This window comes from Cnephaeus nilssonii (genome assembly GCF_951640355.1).
Source record: "Cnephaeus nilssonii genome assembly, chromosome: 3".
Lineage (NCBI taxonomy): Eukaryota > Metazoa > Chordata > Mammalia > Chiroptera > Vespertilionidae > Cnephaeus > Cnephaeus nilssonii.
Genome location: NC_137074.1, coordinates 42,616,532 through 42,641,634, shown reverse-complemented (window position 1 = coordinate 42,641,634; position 25,103 = coordinate 42,616,532). Strand labels below are relative to the sequence as shown.

The 25,103-nt window shown below is 38.9% G+C and overlaps 1 protein-coding gene across 6 annotated transcripts in view; it reads right to left on the bottom strand.

The window, feature by feature from the left end:
- The window catches only part of VPS8 (VPS8 subunit of CORVET complex), a 247,460-nt gene that overhangs the window by 132,883 nt on the left and 89,474 nt on the right, over positions 1–25,103 (bottom strand). For all 6 annotated transcript variants that reach the window (XM_079764490.1, XM_079764492.1, XM_079764493.1 and 3 more), the window contains 2 exons: positions 9,057–9,103; positions 2,486–2,708 (listed from right to left, as the gene is read on the bottom strand). In XM_079764490.1, the coding sequence (XP_079620616.1) occupies positions 2,486–2,708; positions 9,057–9,103 (270 nt within the window). The remainder of the gene's footprint in view (positions 1–2,485; positions 2,709–9,056; positions 9,104–25,103) is intronic.

Genomic DNA, 25,103 nt, shown 5'->3' with positions numbered 1-25,103 from the left:
CATCATCCTTAAATTTCTCCCTCCCCCCAACCACGGCCACCCAATTCACCTCCAAAACATATCCAAAACCAGGCTCTCTCTCTCCATCTCACTGCTACCATCTTTGGCCAGGACCACCTCCTGGACCAGCTCCTAACTAGTCTCCTTGCTTCTTCTGTCCTTAGCCCTCACCCCTTCTTCTTTTACTCCTAAAGCAAACCAGAGTAATCTTGCTTAAAACTTTTTCAAAGAGACTCCAACTCTTTGCCTTTTATCTGTTACTTTAACCCCTAAGGCACACATAAAAATATTTTTTTTCATTAGCTGTTGCTTTTACCTATTGCAATCTTCTTCTCCAAGATCTTTACATTACTGATTCCTTCTTGTCCTTTGGAACCACTCAAGGTTGCTTCCTCAGAAAGTCTTTCTATAATTAGCCAATCTAAAGTAGACTATTCTCTCCCTACCAGATTGCCTGTTTGACTTTTAACAGAACACGTGATTTTGGATATTTCTGATTTACTTATCTGCTAATTGTCTAGCTTTTTGCTAAAATGTAAGCCTTAACAGAGGGCAAGCCTTGTCCACTAGGGTCCATAAAACATCCTTAGAACCTCACACTCAATAAATGCTCCTTGAATTAATGAAAATGCTGTTCATTTGAAAGAGTAAATAAAATCTGAAAAATATCAGTTGCTATAGTGGACATGGAAGTCATTGCTAACTGTGGTGGAAACAAAGTTGAAGAGTTATTAGAATGTAAAAAAAATGGAAATAGCAATTTAGACAATGCTTTCAAGAAATCAGTGACTGGGAAGAATGAGATGGGGTGACCTCAGGGAAGAAAGGAAGCAGGACTGATATGGAGAAAAAGGAAACTGAAAGAGAAATTTTTAAATTGTTTTAACATGAAAAAGATTAGAATTTATTTACATAGTATTGGGGAAAAGCTTAAATGTTAGAAAAAGAAATTACTCCTATATTGTGATAGGTAAATAAAGCTAGGTTGATAACATGCTCTCAAACCACCAGACCAATTATCAGACTGTGAATACTATGCCAAATTACCCATATAATACAAAGGCATATATAACGGAGGATCTGGTTTTACTTTACTCTTTACTCACAGCCATTCATGAAGAGTATCCAAGAAGGAAACAATAACCATTTTTCTAAACCCTTCATTTGTATGTAATTTTGCACATTAAAAGAAAACTTTTGGTCCATCTAAGACCTTTGTAAGTTACCCATATGTTAGTTTAACAGGGCTTAGTAGCTAAGCACCTTTGCAACTTTGTGCCTTTGCAGGAGCAGCATGTTCATTATTAGGACTGATGTGGAAATAAAGAGGTAAATTGTGAAACATCTTAGGCCAGAATACATGCTGCTCCTCAATTAAGGGCTGAAAACTTGTTATAGAAACCTCAGCTATACTGGAAGCATATTATCAAACAATGGGATAGCTGATCATTCTGAGATGTCCTGTACTTCACTTCTTATACTATTTCAAAACTCAATGCATAATTATCAACTCTGGACTTAGAAACTATCTTTTATTTTTAAAAAATAGCAGCATACTCTTAAAGTAAAAATATTTTATTATTCATGTGAAAGTACTCAGTTGAAATAGACTTGCGGGGTGAAAACTGTAGTCGTGAACAAACAGATAAACAAGGGCCAGTCAATAAAGAACAGTCCTAAGAAACATGTTGACTAACAGAAGTTTATAAGACATCATACCAAGAGTGCTCAGTAAGTAACCAGGGTTGACAGATGGCAGAGTGAGGTCCAATCAGTCAGGTAAACACAGGGTTGGGCAAAAGTAGGTTTATAGTTATTTGTGTGGAAAATAATACAATCCTATCTAATAATAGAGTAACATGTAAATTACTATCACTCCGCTACGCCCACGATTGGGCGGCGGGAGGCTGGGGGGCGGGACTCGGGGTGGCCTATCCAGCCATTGAGAGGCACGGATCTGCTGCCACTGAGGGGGGGCTACCCTGCTGTTGAGAGATCCACGGCCGCTGAGGGGGCCTGCTGCGGACACCCAGCTGCGCCTCTCAACAGCAGGGTAGCCAGGTGTCCGCGGCAGCCCCCCTCAGTGGCCGTTGAGAGGCGCAGGGGCGGGAGGGGCGGGAGTCCCGCCCCCTGCACCTCTCAACAGCAGGGTAACCCCCCTCAGCGGCTGCGGACCATCAAAAGCGTGGGAGCTGGGTGTCTGTCTGCTCCGGCACCAGGGCTTTCAGAAGCCTCCGCGAGCCGGAGGCTTCTGAAAGGCCTGGTGCCGGAGCAGACAGGCACCCAGCTCCACCGCAAAAAGCGAAAGCGTGTAGGGGACCCTACACGTGCATGATTCAATCATGCACTGGGCCTCTAGTAATAAATAATAGTACAGGAATAAACTGTTTCACTAATAACTGTAAACCTACATTTGCCCCACCCTGTATAATCAATAAAGGAATGATGTTTATTCTATAAGTTAGTAGACTGTCTATAAACTCACCTGCTGAATATCTAAGCTGGTGATATCCATATGTACAATGAGAGCTTCCACATTTTCCATTAACTTTTTATCTTGGAAATGAACAATCAAGTCTTTCATTACCTGGGGTGTGATCCCCACCAATTTATCACTTAAAATATATGGCTCAAGGCACTCCAAAAATACTCCTTTGGCCACTGAATTCTCACTTAATTTGTCATACATCTGGCTAAATAAAAGATCTCTATAACAGAAAGAAAAAGACACACAAACTTTTAGGAACATTCCAAGCATCCATTAAATCCAGTCTGCTAAATATATCCTCTTTTTTCTATTTCAACTTACAAGTTTATTGAAAACAGTAACAATATTTGCATGGGGCTTTATATTATGCAAATCTTAATATATGTATACACACACACACACACGTGTGTGTGTGTGTGTGTGTATGTGTGTGTTTCATCTTAATTCTCCCAATACTTATTTTACAAATAAGAAAAGTTGGGTAAGTTAAATTATTTGCTGAAAGGCACATAGCTGACAAGTGATAGAGTCAGAATGGGAACTCAGCCTTCCCACCTAAATCCTGTCTGAGTCCATTATGGCACACTGCTTTGGAAAGACAATGACACATGGGAGCAGATAGTGTGGTGAACATGATGAAATAGGAAAAAAATCAAAAAGGACTATTCAGAAGTTATCTCTTCCTCTTCTGTGGAATCTAAATATTCCTAGCTGATCTTCAGAGGCAACTGGCTTCTTTACCTAGTTCTTAATTTGGCTTCCCAAAGGGGGTTCGGCAGCGATGATAGATAGTAGAAGTAGAAAATGTACAATACTTAAAAAATATGTCTGGAAATAATTTTATTGCAAAAACAAATTTTTAAAATTAATCTAAGTGCCACTATACTCAATAATTATATTTTATCCACTCATTCATATTACTTCTGCAAATAGTCCATTAATACTTTTAGTTATTCCCTTTATAGGTATAATTCTAAATTCTATTTTTTAAAATTATTTTCATATAACATTATATAAGCATTATTCTAAGTTGCTGCCTACTTTTAAAATGACCATCCTAACTCACAATGGTTCAATATGCTAAAACAGCAGAATTTCCTTAACTATCCTTGTATTGATGATGGCTTTCTCACTTATTTCCAGTATTTTAATATTATGAGAGATGCCACAATGAACATCTACATATATAGACTTTCCCATCTGGGGAGCTTAATGCCCTAGCCATACTTCTTTTAGGATTCTATCTCTAGTTAAAAGATAGGAAAAAAATTGTGTGGCACTTGAAATGTATTACTAAATTATCTTCAAAAAGCACCAATGTACCAGTTTACACTGCTACCAGCAATCTATACTAATAAAAGGGTAATATGCTAATTAGACCGTTAGACCTCCTGGACAAAGCCATGATGGCGGGGCCAAGGCAGAGGCAGTTGGGAGTGAGCAGGCCGGTGGGGGGCGGGGGCAGTTGGGGTAAGCAGGCCGACATGGGGGGCAGATGGGGGCAAGCAGGCTGGCAGGGGGGTACAGTTGGGGGCAAGCAGGTAGGCAGGGGGGCAACTGCGGGTGAGCAGGCTGGTGGGGGGCAGTTGAGGGCAAGCAGGCTAGTGGGGGGGACAGTTGGAGGCCTAAACCAACAGTCAGACATCCCCCGAGGGGTCCCAGATTGGAGAGGGTGCAGGCCGGGCTGAGGAATAGCGCCGCCCCCCACCATGCACAAATTTCGTGCACCAGGCCACTAGTGTATAATAATACCAGTTTCACCAGACAACTGTTTCCCCCCCCCCCCCCCAGATAATTTAATAAGTATAAATTAAACAACATCACTGTTTTCAATTCTCTGATGACTACAAAATTAAATGTTTTCCAAGCTTTCATTTATGCATTGTATTGCTCTGAATTATTCACTAATTCATTCATTCCATTTTTTAAAATATATTTTATTGATTTTAGAGAGAAAAGGAGAAGGAGAGAGAGATAGAAACATCAATGATGAGAGTCATTGGCTGCCTCCTGCAAGTCCCACACTAGGGATCAAGCCTGCAACCTGGGCATGTGCCCTGACCAGAATCAAACAATGTGACTTCCCAGTTTACAGGTTGACGCTCAACCACTGAGCCACACTGGCCAGGCTCATTCCTTTTTTTTTAAAATACAAAAACTATGCTGATCCCATATACCTGTTAGTATTCTTTATTTACTAAATGTATAATCTCTTTAGATGTGTATCATGTCAATTGTGAAAAGTGTAAATGGTTCATCCACAGGTGTGGACTCTCATGACAAGTTCCACAAAAAGGCCAGGACAGATTCTGAAAGGAGTGGGATAGGGTCTTGTCCTATTTGAAGTCCTGGAAGGGGCAGACAATAAACAGACTGGCTGCAACTCATCAGAACCACAGCCACTTTTCAATAAACAGTATTTGCAATATCTTGGGGGTGGAGGGGAGGGAGAAGGGGGGTCCATATCCTTTTTATTTCATATTCACAAATGTAATTTCTGTATCATTTCCCCCTTTGCTTCATATTTATCAGAGTATTTTTCATGTTAGTTTCATTTGAATCAATAATCCATCACATTTTTTGTGATTACAAATTACTAGCCAAGTAAAAGAAACTGAAATTAATGAAGCTTTACTATAAGAAACATAAAGTGAGAGTAACTCTAATGAATTTAAAGAAAATGTCAGATTTGCCAGTGCTTGCACTCTGCAATGTGTTGTTAAAAACAACATGCCAGGGAAGATGATAATTATATATTTTAGTTCAGCACAAAAGCCCTGGGGAGGAGAATTAAAGAGCTAAAAATTCAGTAAACAGAGCCTAAAAGTTGACAAACACGGCCCTTCTGTGACACACAGCAGCATGCAATGCTGTAAGATTAATGGCAAAAATAAGTTTCTTTCTTAACCAGTCAGATGCTATAATAAAGAGGTAAGAAAACTAAAACTCAGCAATTCCTACCTACATTTCTAGCTTAAAATAAAAATAAAACAAAATTCTAAGACATGTTATCATTCTGGAAAGGAGGGAGAAAGAAGTACATACAAAATGAGTTTTTAGCTCTTGTCTTTCTGTCTATATTTGGCATTATATACCTGGTGCCAACTCTCTGTACAGGAAGGGCTAATTTCAAAACTGCTATTTATCACTTCTAGCTTAGCCTCCCTAAAGCCAGTATAACAGAACATCCATTCTGAATAATAGGTCATAGGAGAGGTCTTCTTTCTGCATAACCTCACTTTATATTAAAACGCATATTAAAGATATTATTTGGAGTTTACCATTCATAACTTCAAACTGATAGAGGAAATGGCTAAATTCACGTTGTGCACTATTAATTTTACAATTCAAAAAAAGTGAAGAACTCAGTTTTGATGATAACTGTAAATTCAGAGACTGTCTGAAGGGAGCAAGAGTATTAATCCTCATGCTTGACAGTCTATACTAAACCTATAACAAGAACAAAATAAATATATCCCCACTAAATATAAGTGGGATAATAAATCTAAAGGTGATTTGGGCTGGTCTCTTTATTTATAAAAGTAAAAGCAAAGTCCAAGTGAACTTTAAGAAAGTATGTTCAGAATGCTCTGTTTTTGGATACAAACTTCACAAATTGTAAAGCTTTCCTTTAAAAAGGCACGGCTTAGTTGTGGTGATGGTTGCACAATTCTATAACTATATTAAAAACCACTGAAGTGTATATTTAAAAGGGTGAATTTTATAGTATGTGAATTATATCTCAATAGAGCTGTCATGAAATTAGAGGCACATTTCCCTCATAGTTTTGGTGTTTAAAATTTTAACATGCAATTATTAAAAATCCTATATAATAAAAAGGTAATATGCAAATTGACCCTAACGGCGAAACGACCAGAATGACCACTCAACCAGTCACTATAAGGCACACTGACCACCTCTTGGTCCCTTTCCCCGGCCAAAAGGCTCCCATCGCCTGATGGCAAAGGGGGAACTGGAGGTGGGTGGCGGCAGGGGGCGGGGCCGGCTGCAGGCAACTGGGGAAGATGGCCCTGATCACAGGCCAGGCCTAGGGACCGTACCCACACACGAATTTCATGGGCCAGGCCTCTAGTAAATAAATAAAACAGCATCCAAATCATCCAGTTCCTCAACCATTCTTGATAATTAAAATCTTTCTGTTTCTCAAACAATAATCCTGATGTTGAACAAGACTGAACAAATACCCTGGCTATCTAAATACCACTTCAGATTCCCTTTAGATTTAACCAATTAACTGCCATGCATCCAAAATGGAAACCATCCCCACATGCCACGATAATTTGAATTTAATTTAAAAAATCAATTTGCAATGATATTATAAAAATAAATATATTACTCACAATTCGGGTGTTCTTGAATATTTTTAGCTGAAAATTCTCACAAAAACTGATTTTAAAGTTGGTCAGGGCTGCCACTTAGAGAAAACATTGTTTTTTATAGACACGCGTGGCGTGTGGGGAAGGTCCACCACTTGCGTATACAGACATTTATGGCATATAATGGGTTAACATAAATCATTTTAGTTCATATCCTATATAATAAAGAGGTAATATGCAAATTGACCATCACACCCTCGCACAAGATGGCCGCCCCCATGTGGTCACAAGATGACTGCCCCCATGTGGTCACAAGATGGCCGCCAAAAGATGGCCAGCAGGGGAGGGCAGTTGGGGGCAATCAGGCCAGCAGGGGAGGGCAGTTAGGGGCGACCAGGCCAGCAGAGGAGGGCAGCTGGGGCAACCAGGCCGGCAGGGGAGGGCAGTTGGGGGGACCAAGCCGGCAGGGGAGGGCAGTTGGGGGTGACCAGACCTGCAGGGGAGGGCAGCTGGGGGGGACCAGGCCTGCAGGGGAGGGTAGTTGGGGGGGACGAGGCCTGCAGGGGAGGGCAGTTGGGGGCTATCAGGCCTGCAGGGGAGGGCAGTTGGGGGCGACCAGACCAGCAGGGGAGGGCAGTTGGAGAGGACTAGGCCAGCAGGGGAGGACAGTTGGGGTGACCAGACCTGCAGGAGAGGGCAGTTAGGGGTGACCAGGCCTGCAGGGGAGGGCAGTTAGGGGTGACCAGGCTGGCAGGGGAGGACAGTTAGGGGCGACCAGGCCGGCAGGGGAGGGCAGTTGGAGGGGACCAGGCCTGCAGGGAGGAGGGAGGGCAGTTGGGGGCGAGCAGGCCTGCAGGGGAGGGCAGTTGAGGGTGATAGGGCTGGCAGGGGAGGGCAGTTGGGGGCAACAGGGCCGGCAGGGGAGCAGTTAGGCGTCGATCAAGGTGGCAGGGAGTGGTTAGGGCAGTGGTTGGCAAACTGTGGTTCGCGAGCCACATGCGGCTCTTTGGCCCCTTGAGTGTGGCTCTTCCACAAAATACCACGGCTTGGGCGAGTCTATTTTGGAGAAGTGGTGTTAGAAGAAGTTTAAAAAATTTGGCTCTCAAAAGAAATTTTAATTGTTGTACTGTTGACATTTGGTCTGTTGACTAATGAGTTTGCCGACCACTGGGTTAGGGGGTGATCAGGCTGGCAGGCAGAAGCAGTTAGGGGCAATCAGGCAGGTAGGCAGGCGAGCGGTTGGGAGCCAGCAGTCCTGAATTGTGAGAGGGATGTCACTCATTTGTGGAATTTAATGAACAACATAAACTGATGAACAAAACTAGAGCCAGAGACATAGAAGCATCAAACAGACCGTCAAACTTCAGAGGGAAGGCAGGGGAGAAGGGGAGGAGGAAGAGATCATCCAAAGGACTTGTATGCATGCATATACACATAACCAATGGACACAGACACTAGTGGGGGGTTGAGGGCATGTGCTGGGGGGGGGGGGGGGGGAAGTGGCCAGGAAGAGGTCAATGGAAAGAAAAGGAGACATATGTAATACTATATGTAATACTTTAAACAATAAAGAATTTTTTAAATAAAAGGAAATTGTGTAACAGAGACCAAATTATGAAAATAAAATTACAGGTCTTCAAAAACAATTTCTGATTGTCATTTCTGATTTTAAAGAATTAATGAAAAGCTAAATTTTAACCAAAAAAAGATGTGCATAACACATTGACTGGAATGCTGTACAAAGAAAAAAATAGTGTGATTCCTGCCATAAAAAGGATTTTACAATATAAAAGAATTCTTAAGTATAAATGGGTCTCCCCTGAGTCTCTCGTTCCTCTAGTAGGAAAAGAGAACCCAGAGGGGATATTAGCACCCACCCCAGCAATGGACTGCAAATTATAAAAGAATCAAATTTCTGTAAATTAAATTTTAAGCCTGGCCAGTGCGGCTCAGTGGTTGAGGGTCGACTATGGACCTATGAACCAGGGCACATGCCTGGGTTGCAGCTTGATCCCAGTGGGAAGCATGCAGAAGGCAGCCAATCAATGATTCTCTCTCATCATTGATGTTTCTATCTCTCTCCTTCTCCATTCCTCTCTGAAATCAATAAAAATGTATTTTAAAAAAAATTTTTAAACCTACCCAGTCAAATTCATACCAGTAAATTATAATATAAGAAAGAGGCAACCTGAGTTCAAAATAACTGAATCTGACAAGCAATGTATACTCACTTTCGCTGTAGCAGAAGGCAGTAATCGACTATGACAGGCACCATATCCTGTAGAGAAACCATAAAGAAAGCATTAGCATCATATATTTGTCCAATGGCTCACTGGTTAGACACAACATAAAATGAAAGTGGTCTGTTTAAGACTTCTGGGAGAATATAACTCTATACCATGTTTTTGGTAAACAATTTGGCACTATGTGTCAAAAGTCGTAAAAATGTGAAAACACTTTTACACAGTAATTCTATCTAGAAATGTATCCTAGTACTTTTAAGAAAAAAAAAATTAAAATGCATTAAGGTGTTCACTTCTGTACAGAGGCAGGAGAAGGAGGACAGGAGGAAGAAATCAGAATTAAATAGACTACATGGGAATATAATACAGTAAATGTGCTGTTTAAATAAAATATTATGTAGATATTACAAGTTTATAAAGAGTTTACAATAACCTTATGATAAACATTAGGTTAAAATGTGTATTTATGTCATAATTTTGTAAATTTGCAAAGAAAAAAAAACAGAATAAAATACATCAAATGATAATAGGATATAACTGGTCCTGTTGGTAGCTCAGGTAATGAAGGTGGTCCATATTTTGTCATAATCTTCCAAACTAGCTATTTTAAGTTATTTTAACTTCCCAGTGTCATAATATTTTGATTGCTTTAAATTCATCATGTATAGATTCATATCAAGTGAATAGCAACCCATAATTTTGGCCTTTTTAAGAGAAACAGTTTGAGGGAGAAACAGCTTATTATGACTGAAAATTGTCACAAAACCAAGCATCAGATTTCAGCACTACTCTTTCATTTTCTGCTGGCTGCATAGAAATAGCTTTCTTTTTAAAAAATCCTAGAAGGCCTGGATTATTAGCAGGAAAAAAAAAAACCATCAGGCGGGAGAAGGCACTATGTGAAGAAAATGCTATATGCTAGCACTTGTTTGACAAAAAAAGAAAACTGAGGAACGCTTATTTGAGAGTAATATCAGATAAGGGACCTATAATCCTGAAAGGATTATAGGGCTATTCCTAACCCATCTATCTGCCCCCTTTAATCATCAATATTCTTCATGGTTACATTCAAAATCCTATTTAGATTCTTCAAAAACAGAACTAAAAATCATACATTTAAAAAGTGTTAAAGCTTTATCAAATTTCAACCCTGAACAAGAACACAGAGGGCCTGATAACCTCCGGGGAGAGAGGGGAGGGAGGAGAATCTCCCTAGAAATGCTGAGGAAAATTTAAAAGTACAGTTGAGCTCCCAAAACCGGGTCTAAAAGTGAAAAGGGAACTGAAAACCCAAGCTATAAGCCCTGAGCTGTCAAACTTAGACTGTCCTATAAATGCTGGGGTCACATAAGAGCTTGTGATTTAATTTCAAAAAGAAGCTGAGGTCTTAGAATCTTGCAACATAAAAAATTGAAGAAAAGAACTGGCTAAAACCAGGATTCTTGAAGCTACATCCTTTGTGAAAGAAAATTGGGGTGGGGGCGGGAGGTGATGCTCAGAGCAGGATCTGCCTGTAGACAAAGGAAGATGACAGGAAAGGTTGTGTGCCTCAGCCTGGACTCAGTGGGAGTGAATTTGTCTTCTCCAAGAAAGAATCAAGACCTTACCCTGCAGGTAGATTTGGGATTTGAATTTACACTATCACCTTAGTATGGGACAATAAAGACAGGACATTAACACAAAAATTACCCTTAAAAAGGATACTCCTGAGGCACTTGAAAGAAGCAAATTCAGAATCTCTCCAGAGATAGTGCTTAGCACAGGTAAAATAAGGCCTACTGATAAAGCTCCACTGAAAATGCACTCAAAATAAAAACTTAAAGCACCTCATGAAAAAATGCATCATGAGTGAACATCAGCAGAACTACAAAGAGCATAGGTAGATGGCTGAAACTTCATATATAATTATCAGGTAGAAATTATTAAAGTATATTTTAAAATTATTAAAGATATAAAATAAGGAATTAAGTGCCTAGCCTGGTACTTAGTACTAAGGATATACTACAGGGAGAATGGAGAGTGACACCATCAGATTAATAGCTTGAGATCAGGTTGGTGATTTTATGACAGGAACTGGAAAACCAAGACTGAAGATGGAAGGCTCTACAGTAGTCAAAGAAAGAAACAACGGGTGAAACTAGGTAGTGATAACAGGCATAAAACAGTGCAAACAGAATTAAGAACTATTTATAAAGTAAACTACAGAGCTTGGTGACAACTTGCTTGTGGGTTGGAAGGCATAGGGAGAAGTCTACTAGTATAGTAACTCCTAAATTTCTATTTTAAGGATGGTTGACTGACAATGTCATAAAATAAGAAATATGGGAGGAGGTGTCAGAAGGAAAAAGGTAGGTGTAATTTTTGGCTATAGATTTGAGGAACATCCTTATTTAGATGTTGAATAATAAGAAATTGGATATAGTAATCAAAAACATCTGAGTTAGAATTATAGATTTTTAAGTCATGAGAGGAAACAATCTATATACCAGTAAATCAAACTGTCCACAATAAATAGAGATAAAAATCAATAGACAATGAAGTAAATCACAAGGAAAACCAATATTTATGATATGGTCAGAAGATGAAAAGAAAATTCAACACAGATACAATCACAGAGGTTTAAAAATCAGAAGAACACATATCTATAGGATACATAATTTCAAAAAGGAGTGATTATCATATTTAAAAGAGCACTAAGGATGAGTAAGATATAAAAAGTGTTTATTGGATTTAGCAATTAAGATATCATTGGTATGTTTAGTAAAAAAGGTGTTTTTTTATTGATTAGATGGTAAGTACAGTGATGGGTGAGATCCAGCGGGAAGAGAATTAAGTGGTGAGTGAAGTATTTGTGTGTGTGTGGGGGGGGGGAGGGCAGGGAGTGAGAGAGGAAAAGAGGGAGAAGACTGGAGAGGGAGAGAGGAGGGTGGAATGAGGGAGGGAGGCTAGGAGGGAGTCAGGAAGAGAAAGAACTGGAATCCCTGAATAAGAAAACTAAAACAACGGAACAAAATGAATAGTTCAAGATAATTCAAGAAAATTTCCCTGGGGGGGGCGGGGGGAGACATAAATCTATATATTGAAAGGGCACATCATATGCCAGAAAAAAAAATAGCCTAGAATGATTTCACAGGGAGACTCAATGCAGTAAAATTACTGGATTCTAAAAATTAAGAGACAGGAAAAGAGATTAATAAATTTTGAAAACAAAACAAAACAAAAGTTCTGGCTAGCCTCCTATCTCCCCCCAGTGGCATTCAATGCCAGATAATAGAGCAATATTTTCAAGATCCTTAAGGGAAGCCAAAATGTTTTTCACTATGAAAGCTAGAGACCTACAATTTGAAGATGCAACAACTCAAAGAATATTGTTCTCATGAGCCTTTCTTGAAGAAACCACTTCAGCAACCAAGAAATGACTAGGGAAACTCTAGCAAAAGCACTGGTGATGAGCATGAACTATATTTAACTACAAAAGTAAGCCTAAAACACACTCTGACAATGAGGAAAAGATTTATATTAAGACAAACTGGAAGGAGAAAGAGAAAAGGAGGTGGGAGAGGTAGAAAAGATTCACTGGTTGCATTTGTAAATGGATAGTTAAAAGATATCCTTTAAAGCTCACAATTAAAATTGGAACTAGAAGCATGTTTAACAATATAAAAGTAAATACTAAGATAATTTAAAATCTGGTAATGGAGGAGGGGTTAAGGAAGAAGAAGGAAAATAAGACATGCTAATTTTTATCATAGCAAGGAACAATGTCTAAGGAAATAGAGGGTCAAGGGTACTATGTAATGCTATAATGATAAAGGTATTCCTTGGAATTAAATACACATTCCTAAATATCAGTAGTACATGAACAAATAAAAAATAAAGTAGTAAAAGCCTTTCTTAAAAATATATATATATATTTGGCTTATCTCACTTGAGATATTCAGATTGAAATTTGAAAAAGCAAAACTCTGAAATCTCAAAAGGCAAATCCTCAATGCTATTGTGAACAATGGCAAAAAAAAAAGGGGGGGGGGGTGCGGCTCTGTAATAAATCTAACTGAAAGTAACCTGACAGGGTGATCCTATTATAAAATCCTAACCGGTCAGGTCAGGGTAGGTAGTCATGCTCAACCCTATAAAAGGTTTATTTTTACATTAAGCAAGCCCTATGCATTGTTTTTGTGTATCTAGGTTAACATACCTTTGAAGTGTCTCTTTTTTGAACCTCTTAGAAACATAACCCAACGGAGCACATAACCTTGTTAAAAATCCTATAATCCAATCGTGGCAATATCCCCACCTTGCTTTTTCCCACCAGCATTTAATCTTCCTTACTCTCTCCTTTTCCCCAAATATTTAAAACTGACATTCTCTTTAGCACTTGAGATCTTGCTTCCCAGGATGTCATCAATTGGGCTCAAATAAACTCTTATAAAAGTTCTCTACAGGTTTCTTATGTTGACACCATGTTGTAAACAAGAAACAAATACCAAGTGATCCAGAAAGACTGAAAATAGAATGATAGACAAAAAGTATACCATGCAAAGAAATACAAGGGATTGTGATCTTTCTATCAGATAAAGTAGGATTCTGACTACAAGGGCATTAAATGAACAAATAGGTCATGATAAAGATAAATTTCCTATTTCTATATGCCAAATTTGTATACGGTATATACTAAATTATATAGTACCAATATTCATAAAGCAGATGATAGAAGGAAAAACAGAGAAAATAACACTATTAACAGAGCACTTTATTTCTCACAATTCATGAGGAACTGGGTGGACAAAAATGGGTAAAGGTTTAGAACAGGGGTCCTCAAACTTTTTAAACAGTTCACTGTCCCTCAGACCGTTGGAGGGCCGGACTATAGTTTAAAAAAAACTATGAACAAATTCCTATGCACACTGCACATATCTTATTTTGAAGTAAAAAAACAAAACGGCAAAAACACCCGCATGTGGCCCATGGGCCGTAGTTTGAGGACGCCTGGTTTAGAATATCTAACAATTTTTTAAATCTGATTGATAAACTATTTTCTATGAAAACACACCAAGCACTATATTTCAAGTGTTCATGGAACACCGATGAAAACTGGCTATATACTGGGCCACAAAGAAAATCTAAATAAACTTCAAAATGTAGAATTAGTATACAAAACATTATCTAATCACAACACCAGAAAACCAGAAAGTAATCACATATCATAAGATACTCTTTCCACTTAAAAATAAATAAAAACTTTCTCTAAAATTCTTCAGAGATGGAATACCAATCAAGATTGAAGATTATATACAAAGACAATAATGAGAGTGGTACATAGTGAACTAATAGTCGTAAATAAGCCTATAAATTGACATTTTTTTAATACTCTATCCAACAGCAACAGAATATACATTTTTCTCTCAAGTATAGAGAACACTTACTAAAATAGGTAATATATTTTAGATCATAAAACAAGTTTTAAATTTAAAAAGATTCAAGTCATCCCTGGCTGGTGTGGCTCAGTTGGTTGAGTGGCATCCTGTGCACCAAAGGATCTTGGTTTGAGTCCCAGTCAGCGCACATACCCAGGTTGTGGATTTAATTCTCAGATGTGACACAAACAGGAGGCAACCGACTGACATTTCTCTCTCACAATGATGTTTCTCTCTTTCTACATTTGGAAAAAAGGAGAGAGTAAGGAAAATTAAACGCAGGTGGGAAAAAGCAAGGTGGGGATATCACCATGATTGGATTATCAATTTAAAATCAATTTAAAAAATATATTCACCTGACCAGTGTTGCTCAGTGGTTGAGCACTGACCTATGAAACAGAAGATCATGGTTCAATTCCTGGTCAGGGCACATGCCCAGATTTTGGGCTCAATCCCCAGTAGGGGGTATGCAGGAGGCAGCCACTCAATGATTCTCTCTCATCATGATATTTCTCTCTCTCTCCATTCCTCTCTGAAATCAATAAAGATATATTTAATATATATCCCAAAAAGATTCAAGTCATACAAAGTATGTTCTCTGCCCACAACAGAATTAAATTAGAAATTAACAAAATAAAGAATCACAGAGATGACATCAATATAGATTCTTCAGATATAAAAAGGATAAAAAAATGTCATGACAAACTTTTTGCCAATAAATTTGAAAAATTGAATAAAATGTCCAAATTTCTTTAAAAAATAGAAAATACCAAAGCTCATGCAAGAAGAAAGAAATAGGTAACATTTTAAATAAATTGCTTTTGTAATTAAAAACCTTTCTACAAAGAAAACTCAAGGCCTTGATACTTTCAATGGTGAATTCTACCAAACATTTAAGGAAGAAACAATACCAAATCTACATAAACTTCCATAAAATTTAAAAGGAGGAAAGAATTCACAACTACTTATATAAGACTAACATTAGTCTGATACCAAAACCATACAAATATATTACAAGAAAAGAAGACAACAAACCATCATTCTTCATGAACACAGATGTTCACACACACACAAAAAAGAGTATACATCATAAAGAGTGTTTATTCACAAGAATGCAGGGTTTTTAACATTCAAAAAGTCATCATGATCAAGTGGGATTCATTTCAGGGGCACAAGGATAGTTCATTATTTGCAAATCAATCAACATAATACACCACATTAACAAAAGAAAGGATTAAAATCATATGCTCTTGTGAATAGATACAGAAAAAGCACTTGATAAGATACAACATCCATTTATGAGTAAAACACTCAATAAAATAGGAATAGAAGTATCTCAACATAATAAAGGCCATATATGATAAACCCTCAGCCAATATCATACTCAATGGTGAAAAACTGAAAGCTTTTCCCCTAAGATCAGGAACAAGACAAGGATGTCCCCTCTCACAACTCCTACTCACTGGAAGTTCTAGCCAGAGCAAGAAGGCAAGCGAAACAAATAAAAGGCATCCAAATAGGAAAGCAAGAAGTCAAACTCACTTTTTGGGACAACATGATGCTGTATATAGAAAACCCTAAAGACTCTACCAAAAAACCACTGGAAATAATAAGCAAATAGTCAAGTTGCAGGATACAAAATCAATGTGCAAAAATCCATTGCCTTCCTGTATACCAACAACAAAACTTCAGAAAAAGAAATGGAGAGAAAACAATTCCTTTTGCAATAGCAATCAAAAGAATGAAATACCTAGGAATAAACTTAACAAAGAATGTGAAAGACCTATATACTGAAAATTACAAAACATTATTAAAAGAGATTGAAAAAGATACAACAAAATGGAAAAATACCCCATGTTCATGGATTGGAAGAATCAACATAGTTAAAATGGCCATTTTACCCAAAGCTATATACAGATTTAATGCAATCCCCATCAAAATCCCAATGTCATTTTTTAAAGAAATAGAACAAGAAATCATCAGATTTGTATGGAACCACAAAAGACCCAGAATAGCCAAAGCAATCCTGAAAAAAAAGGAATGAAGCTGGAGGTATCACACTACCTGACTTAAAAATATACTATAGAGCTATGATAATCAAACCAGCATGGTATTGGCAGAGAAACAGATACACATGTCAATGGAACAGAATAGAGAGCCCAACTATAAAACCACACATATATGGACACATAATTTTCGACAAAGGAGCCAGAAATGCACACTGGAGTAAAGATAGTCTCTTCAATAAATGATGCTGGGAAAACTGGAAAGCCACATGCAAACGAATGAAACTGGATTGCAGTTTGTTCCCAGGTACAAAAATTAATTCAAAATGGGTCAAAGACCTAAGCATAAGACCCAAAACTATAAGTTACATAGAAGAAAATATAAGTAGCAAACTTATGGACCTGGGTGGTAGAGAACATTTTATGGACTTGACCCCAAAGGCAAGGGAGGTAAAGGCAAAAATAAATGAAGGGGACTATATCAAACTGAAGAGCTTCTGCACAGAAAAAAAAAAAAAAAAGGATAACAAAACAAACAGGCAGCCAACCAGATGGGAGATGATATTTGCAAACAGTAGCTCTGACAAAGGTTTAATTTCCAAAATATATAAAGAACTTCTAAAACTCAACACCAAACAAATAAACAATCCAATCAAAAAGTGGGCAGAGGACCTGAAAATACACCTCTCCCAAGAAGACATACAAACAGCCAATAGATATATGAAAAGATGTTCAATCTCACTGGCAATCAGGGAAATGCAAATCAAAACTATAATGAGATACCACCTTATACCAGTTAGAGTGGCCATTATCAAGACAGTGTTGGAGAGGTTGTGGAAAAAAAGGGAATCCTCATTCACTGCTGGTGGGAATGTAGACTGATACAACCACTATGGAAAGCAGTCTGGCGATTCCTCAAAAAATTAAAAATAGAGCTACCATATGACCCAACAACCCCACTCCTGGATATATACCCGAAAAACTCAAAATCATTTATACGCAAAGATATAAGCACCTCTATGTTCATTGCAGCATTATTCATGGTGGTCAAGAGTTGGAAACAGCCAAAGTGCCCTACAATAGAGGACTGGATAAAGAAGATGTGGTAATATATACACAATGGAGTACCACACTGCCATAAGAAAGGATGAAATAGCATCATTTACAACAACATGGATGGAACTTGAGAACATTATGTGAAGTGAAGTAAGTCAGATAGAAAACGCTAAGAAATATATGACTTTACTCATATGAGGAGTATAAAACTGAAACTTACAAACACAAACATCAGTGTGGTGGTTGCCAGAGAAAAGGGGGTGTGGGGAGAAAGCTGTCCTAATATGAGGTGACAGGAGAAGATTTGACTTTGGATAGTGGGCACATGGTGCTATATACAGATTTTGTAATTTAGTAATCCATACATGAAACCTATATCTTCATGTTGACTAACGTCACCCCAATAAAATTTAATTTAAAAAATCAACAATATAATTCATAATATTAACAAATGAAAAAGAAAAATCATATGATCATCTCTATGGATACAAAAAAAGAATTTGACAAAAGCCAACAACATTTGCTCCTGAAAAAAAAATCTTAGGAACTCAAGAATAGAAGAAAAAGTCCTCAAACTGATAAAGCGCATCTTTGAAAACCAACAGTGAGCATCATATTTATAAATCAAAGACTGAATACTTTCCCACTAACACTGAGAGAGATAAGGATGTCAATTCTCACCATTTCTATTCACATCATACTGGAGGCCATACTGGAGCCAGTGTAATAAGGCAAAACAGAGAACTAAAAGATATCAAGACTAGAAAATAAGTAATAATTTTGTCTTTATTCACAGACAACATGAATGTTTATGCAGAAAATTTGATGGAAAATACAAAAAAATTGCTAGAACTAATAAGTGAGTTTAGCAAGATTGCAGGACAGAAAATCAATATACTAAAATCAATTGTATTCATGAACAAGCTCAAATTGAAATAAAAATGTTGTTTACAATAATATCAAAAAATAAAGGAATATTATGCAACTCCAAAAAAGGCATTCTTGGCATTCTCTATGAACCAATATAAAAAGATCTCTAAGATATATTAAGTGGAAGAAACAAAGTACAAAATCACAAATATAGTTTTCTGTCATTTGTGTTAAAGAAGGAGGACTTACGATATATGGGTAGGCAAATATATGTATATGTGCTTCTATTTATGTAAAGAAAATCTGGAAATATACTTAAAAACTTAGTAACAATGGTGATAAGCAGATGGGAACTGAGCAGATGGCATTAAGGGTAGGAGGGAGAGTTTTCACTATATACTTTTTTTATACTTTTTGACTTTTGAATCATATGAGTGTATAACTGATCCAAAAATTAATTTAATGTTTAAAAAAGAATGGAAGCCAGTATACAACTATGTACAGTTTATCTCAATTCTATAGAAATATAACTGGCTAGGACTTATAAACAAGGATATACACCAAAACACTGGTGAAATTCAACCATCCTATATAATAAAAGCCTAATATGCAAATTGACCGAACAGCAGAACAACTGGTGGAATGACCAGTCGCTATGACATACACTGACCACCAGGCAGATCAACACAGGAGCTGCCCCCAGCCCACAGGCCCCAGGCCAGCCAAGGCGGGTGCCAGTGGGGGGCCCCCAATCACCCCGCTGGTCGCCCCACAGAGGGAGGCGACTGGCAGTGTGTGTGTGTGTGTGGGGGGGGGGGGAACGGAGCCAGCCGGTGAGCAGGCAGCACCATCCCCCCAACCCCCCGCGGTCATCTCCAAGGAGGGTGCCAGCGGGCCCCTCCCCCCCCCCCCCCACCAATCGCCCCACCAGTCGGCCCTGATTGCCAGCCAGGCCTAGGGACCCTACCTGTGCATGAATTTCATGCACTGGGCCTCTGGTACGTATATAAAGCATCTACTATGGACCTGGCACATTGCTAGGTGCTAGTGATACATATTTAACAAAACAGACATATTTTATTGTCTGGTACAAAGATTTTTAAAAAGTAGTACCAATTGTGTATGATCAAAGTTAAGAGAGGAGAATTATGAACTGCCATTTATATAACATTCTTTAAAACAACAAAATGATAGAAATGGAGAACTATGAGTAGTTGCCAGGACCTAAGGAGAAGGTGGGGGCAGAAAGAAAGTGGGTGTGGCTATAAAAGGGCAAAATGAGGGGCTTGTGTGGTGATGAAAATGTTCCGTATCTTTACTGTATTGGTCAACATCCTGGTTATGCGATTGTACTACAGTTTTGCAAGATGTTCCCATTAGGGAAAATCAAGTTAAGGGTACAAAAGGATATATTTGTATTCTTTTTTACAGCTGAATGTACAATTACCCCCAAATGAAGATTTCTAATTAAAAAAAGATACACGCAATCCTCATGCCTGCCCCTGTTCATAACTCACTTAAATAAGGCTACACAATCCAAATTAACACTTTCAATCTGGCTTCTTAGCGAAACCAGGTCTTCATCAATTTTGAACATTTAAAACCCCATAAACAAAATATTAAAGCCAAGTCTATTTTCAAATTTTAAGCCTTCTTTTCTGATTATGAAAAGACAAGGTAGACGGTCCAGTGGATATCCCCTGGTGGCAATCTCCTAGATGCCTGAAAATGAGCTAGGCAGGATGGGTAGCTCTCCATCTCGCCAGTGGCAAAGGCTAAACTTGTGCTCAACTTCCCACAGGATCTGCAGTCAGAGTTGGGCAGCTGGCATTCCCAGCCAGAACCAATGCACAACCACCATGAAGAGCTAGTGCCCAAATTCAGATGATCCCCCCTGCCCACTTAACCCATTTGGAAGGCTGCTCTCACGAGAGCCCTAAAAGAAAGGAGAATAGAGAAGTCCTCAGTCCATCCAGCTAGACCTGGTCTACACATGCCTCTCCATGGAATGCTGAGGGATTAAGCCTTCGTGCAAATTTCCAGCCCTTCTGCCCCTAAGATCAGGCTGTGCTGTATGCTGCTTGCTAATTGTCCCAAGTCTTTCAACACAAACATAATGAGCAGTGCCTACTTTTAAAATATTCCTCTTGGGCCCTGATTAGAGCACCGTTCTGATATGTCAAAGTTGCAGGTGCCATCCCCAGTCAGAGTACATATGAGAATCAACCAATGAACGCATAAATAAGTGGAACTACAAATCAATGTTTCCTTTCTCTCTCTAAATCAATAAATAAAATCTTTTAAAATAAGTCAAAAATTAGAAAGAAAAAAAAGAAGAAGATTTCTCTTGGTCTCAAAAGCTTGCATGAAGCACCTGAGAAATGGCTGAATTTTTGGTCTCCAGAATAAAATAAATTAGAAAAGTAAATATATCTCTAATTTCTTCTTCAATGCACATCCCTATAATTGGCCAAAGAAGATAACTTTTCTTGCTAGATATCAGTGTATATTTAAGACTTAATAAAGAAGGCAATGTGAATATGTGAATATAACACTGAGCTGACAGACAGAAAACCTAAATTTAGGCCTGTCAATTGTTTGAGTGACTGAATAGATCCTTTTATTGCATTGTGACTATTTTACCATCTGCCACCTGTAGGTATAATCTCTGGCTCTCCTTATTTTATAAGCATAATGTGAAAAGAAATGAGATAGTAGATATACATTCCTTTGCTTTCTGGAGCAATGGCATTAATTCTAATAATTTATATGGTAAAAGTAAATCAGACAATGAAAACTGCATTGTTTAAAAATGATTCCAAATTTTAGCAAAGCCCAGTATACACCAAAATAGATAAACATTCATAAACACAGATATATGCATATATAATTTATATATACACATACATACATCTCCACAGGCTATCAGAGCTAGGCAGCTGGTATCCCAGTATTAGTATATAAACATGGTGAGTGGCTATATAAATATAGATATCTCTCTGAATATGTATGTGTATGCATGTATTTCTCCTTTTTTTTTTCCAGGTATGATGATAAAATAATCTAGGAAAAACCTAACTTCCCAGAACCAGCATTTTATGCAAGCCTTGGGAATAAGGCAGTGTGCTGGACATCAACTCAGTTTTCCCTTCCTCAGTTCATCTCAAGAAAGCATGAGTTAGACAAGGAAATTCCTACTGCCTCACTCTGGGATCAGCTTTAGTCTCCATCCACTCTTTGGCATGAACTTGCATATAAAAACATGCTAACAGCTGCTACAACAGTGGCCTTGAGTGATCTGCTTCCCATGGAAATATAAATGAAGCTGGAAGGAGAGCTTGGTCACAATGCAAGGCTTTTATTTTCAACATCTTTTAAAATAATATTATTTTTCAAATCTCTTTAGCTTGACACATGTTAATAAAATGCCTCATATTTACTTATTTACAACTCTATCTTATTTGATAAACAAACAAACATGAGTGTAGAAAGATAAAATAATTCAAAATGCATGAAACTGCTTCTCAAGTAATTTTGAAGCAAATGGTCCACAGACAACATCCTGAGAAACACTGATACAGAAATAAGAGTACTGTGAAGAATCCTAACATTTACTGGTTGCCAGAAGAGGAAGAATGAACAGAGAAAGTCAGTAAGTAGTGAGAGAGATAGAAAAAAAAAAAAACTTGAGAAGAAATCCTGCCTCAAGAACAAAGCATCACACAGCAAAATTACAATTAAACTACAGAACAATCATCATTCAGTACCGCCTGAAGTCTGGCTAACGGAAGTCCTACAAGTAGAGAATGAAATAAGAGCCACATTGAGACTGGCAAGAGGGGTGGAGGCACGGAACGGGCTGGTCTGACACCCACATGTGGCAGGTTTTTTTTAATCGGGAGGGAAATTCAGCTGTGGAGGACCCAGGAGGAGCAAAGCGTCCCAGTCCCACACCAGACTCCTCGGCCCATGGTTTCACTGCTGGGAAGAGAAGTTCTCATAACTTCGGGCTGTAAAAACCAGTGGGGATTGTGGCTGAGTGACGCAGAGGGTTGCTGGAATCCCAGGCATTCCATTTAAGAAAAGAGCTGACACACAGACTTACTTGCACTCACTCCCTCTGAGCTCCAATGCTGGGGCAACAGCTTGAAAGGATCCAGGGACATATGGGGAGGAACTGAATTGTCTGGCATCAGGATAAGAACTAGGGGGCAGCTTTCTCCCAGACAAAAGTGCTGGCAGAGGTCACTGTTCCTTTGATGAGACCTCCCTGCAACAATGAAGTCAGCACATCTGAGTCTCCATAAACCTGGCCTACACTGTTTGCCCAGCCTTGGTTAATTCCCTGAGGCCCTGCCCCACCCAATTTTCAGCCTCACCCAAGTTGTTTGCAGTGGCCTTTCTATATGAATGGCCTAGCTTGGCTCAGGCTTCAGACTTTCCTAACATCTCTCAAACAAGCAGCAGCTTGTCTCAGCAGGCCCAGTAACTCTTGCTAAGTGGTCCCAGGCCCCACACTAGCAGCACCCTGCCTTGGTTCAGAGCTTTGCCTGGGAACCTCCAAGCCCAACACAAGTAGCAGTCATCTGCAGATCTCTCTGTAGCTCATGCCAGGTGGCCTCAGGCAGGGCACAGGAAGTAGCTGACTTTGCACCTCCCAGGAGGCCCCAGAACCAGTGCACCCAGTGGTCAGCTTCAAACCACACCAAATTACAACCCCACCACATCCACAAGCAACGCACTCAAGGGGTGGACTTGGTGAGCATCAAAGCCCCACTGAAGCAAGTTCTGCTCCATAGGGGTGTTTCCTGCACAGCAGCTCATCCGCTGTAGTCGCAGCTGGGCCACATAGCCTATTGGCCTGGGGGTCAATCCCTCCCAGTGATGCCAACAGCAATCAATTCTCAACTGCAACAAGACAATGCACACAGCCCCACAGGGGTGTACCTAGAGTACCTAGCTCAGGTGACTGAGGAGGCTGAGCCACTGTGCCCTATAGGACACCTACTGCACAAGGCCACTCTATCAATTCCAGGAGACATTGCAGCTCTATCTGATACATAGAAACAAAACAGGGAAGCCACCAAAATGCAGATCAATCAAAGGACTTGTATGCATGCATATAAGCATAACCAATGGATGCAAAACTCTGGGGGGTGGGGGCATATATGGGAAGGGGGTGTGGGGAGGGCAATGGTAAGATATGTACACATATAATACCTTAATAAAAAAATTGGAAAAAAAATTAAAAAAAAAAAATGCAGAGACAAAGAAACAGGTCACAAATGAAAGAACAGAAGAAATCTCCAGAAAAAGAACTAAGTGAAATGGAAGCAAGCAAACTACCAGAGACAGAGTTCAAAACAATGGTTATAAGGATGCTCAAGGAACTTAAAGAGGACTTCAAGGAACTCAGTGAGAACACCAAAAAAGACCAGTTAGAAATGAAGGATACACTAACTGAAATAAAAAATAATTTACAGGAATTGACAGCAGAGGAAGACAAGAATCAAATCAGTGATTTGGAATACGAGGAAGCAAAATCACCCAATCAGAAGAGCAAAAAGAAAAAAGAATCCAAAAATATGAAGACAGTGTAAGGAGCTTCTGGGACAACTTCAAGCGTACCAACATTTGTATCATGAGGGTGCCAGGAGGAGAAGAGATGGAGCAACAAATTGAAAACCTAACTGAAAAAATGACAGAAAACTTCCCTTACCTGGTGAAAGAAACAGATATACTAGTACAAGTCCAGGAAGTGCAGATAATACCAAACAAGAGAAAACCTAAGTGGCCCACACCAAGACACATCATAATTAAAATGCAAACGGTTAAAGACAAAAAGGGAATCTTAAAAGCAGCAAGAGAAATGCAGTTAGTTACCTACAAGGAAGTGCTCATGTGACTGTCAGCTGATTTCTCAACAGAAACTTTGCAGGTCAGAGGGAGTGGCAAGAAATATTCAAAGTGATAAAAAGCAAGGACCTACAACCAAGATTATTCTACCCAGCAACGCTATCATTTAGAATTGAAAGTCAGATAAAGAACTTCACAAATAAGACAAAGCTAAAAGACTTAATTACCACCAAACCAGTATTACATGAAATGTTAAAGGGTCTTCCTTAAGAAAAAGAAAAAAAATGATTAAAAATATGAATATAATGGCAATACATACATACATACATACCAATAATTGAATCCAAAAATCGAAATTATAAACAAGGAGTCTAATGAACAAAATAAATTGATGAATAAAATAGAACCAGACGCACAGAAACATGGAACAGACTGATGAATCTCAGAGGGAAGGGAGTGCGGGGGGAAGAGATTAACCAAAAAACTTAAATGCATACATGCATTATCCATGGACACAGACAATAGGGTGGTGAAGACCTGGGATGGGGTGGGATCCAGGTGAAGGGGTGCAATGAGGATAAAAAGGGGGGGCATCTGTAAAAATCTCAACAATAAAGATTGGGGGGGGGGGGGCAGGGAGGATGAACCATCAACTCCTGCCTAAGTTTCCAGCCTACTGACCTACTCTATAGATTTTAGGCTTGCCAAGCCCCACAATTATGTGAGCCAAGTCCTTGAAAGAAGATAAATCGGTGTGTGTGTGTGTGTGTGTGTGTGTGTGTGTGTGTGTGTGTGTGTGTGTATGTGCATGCGTGCGCATTCTATTGGTT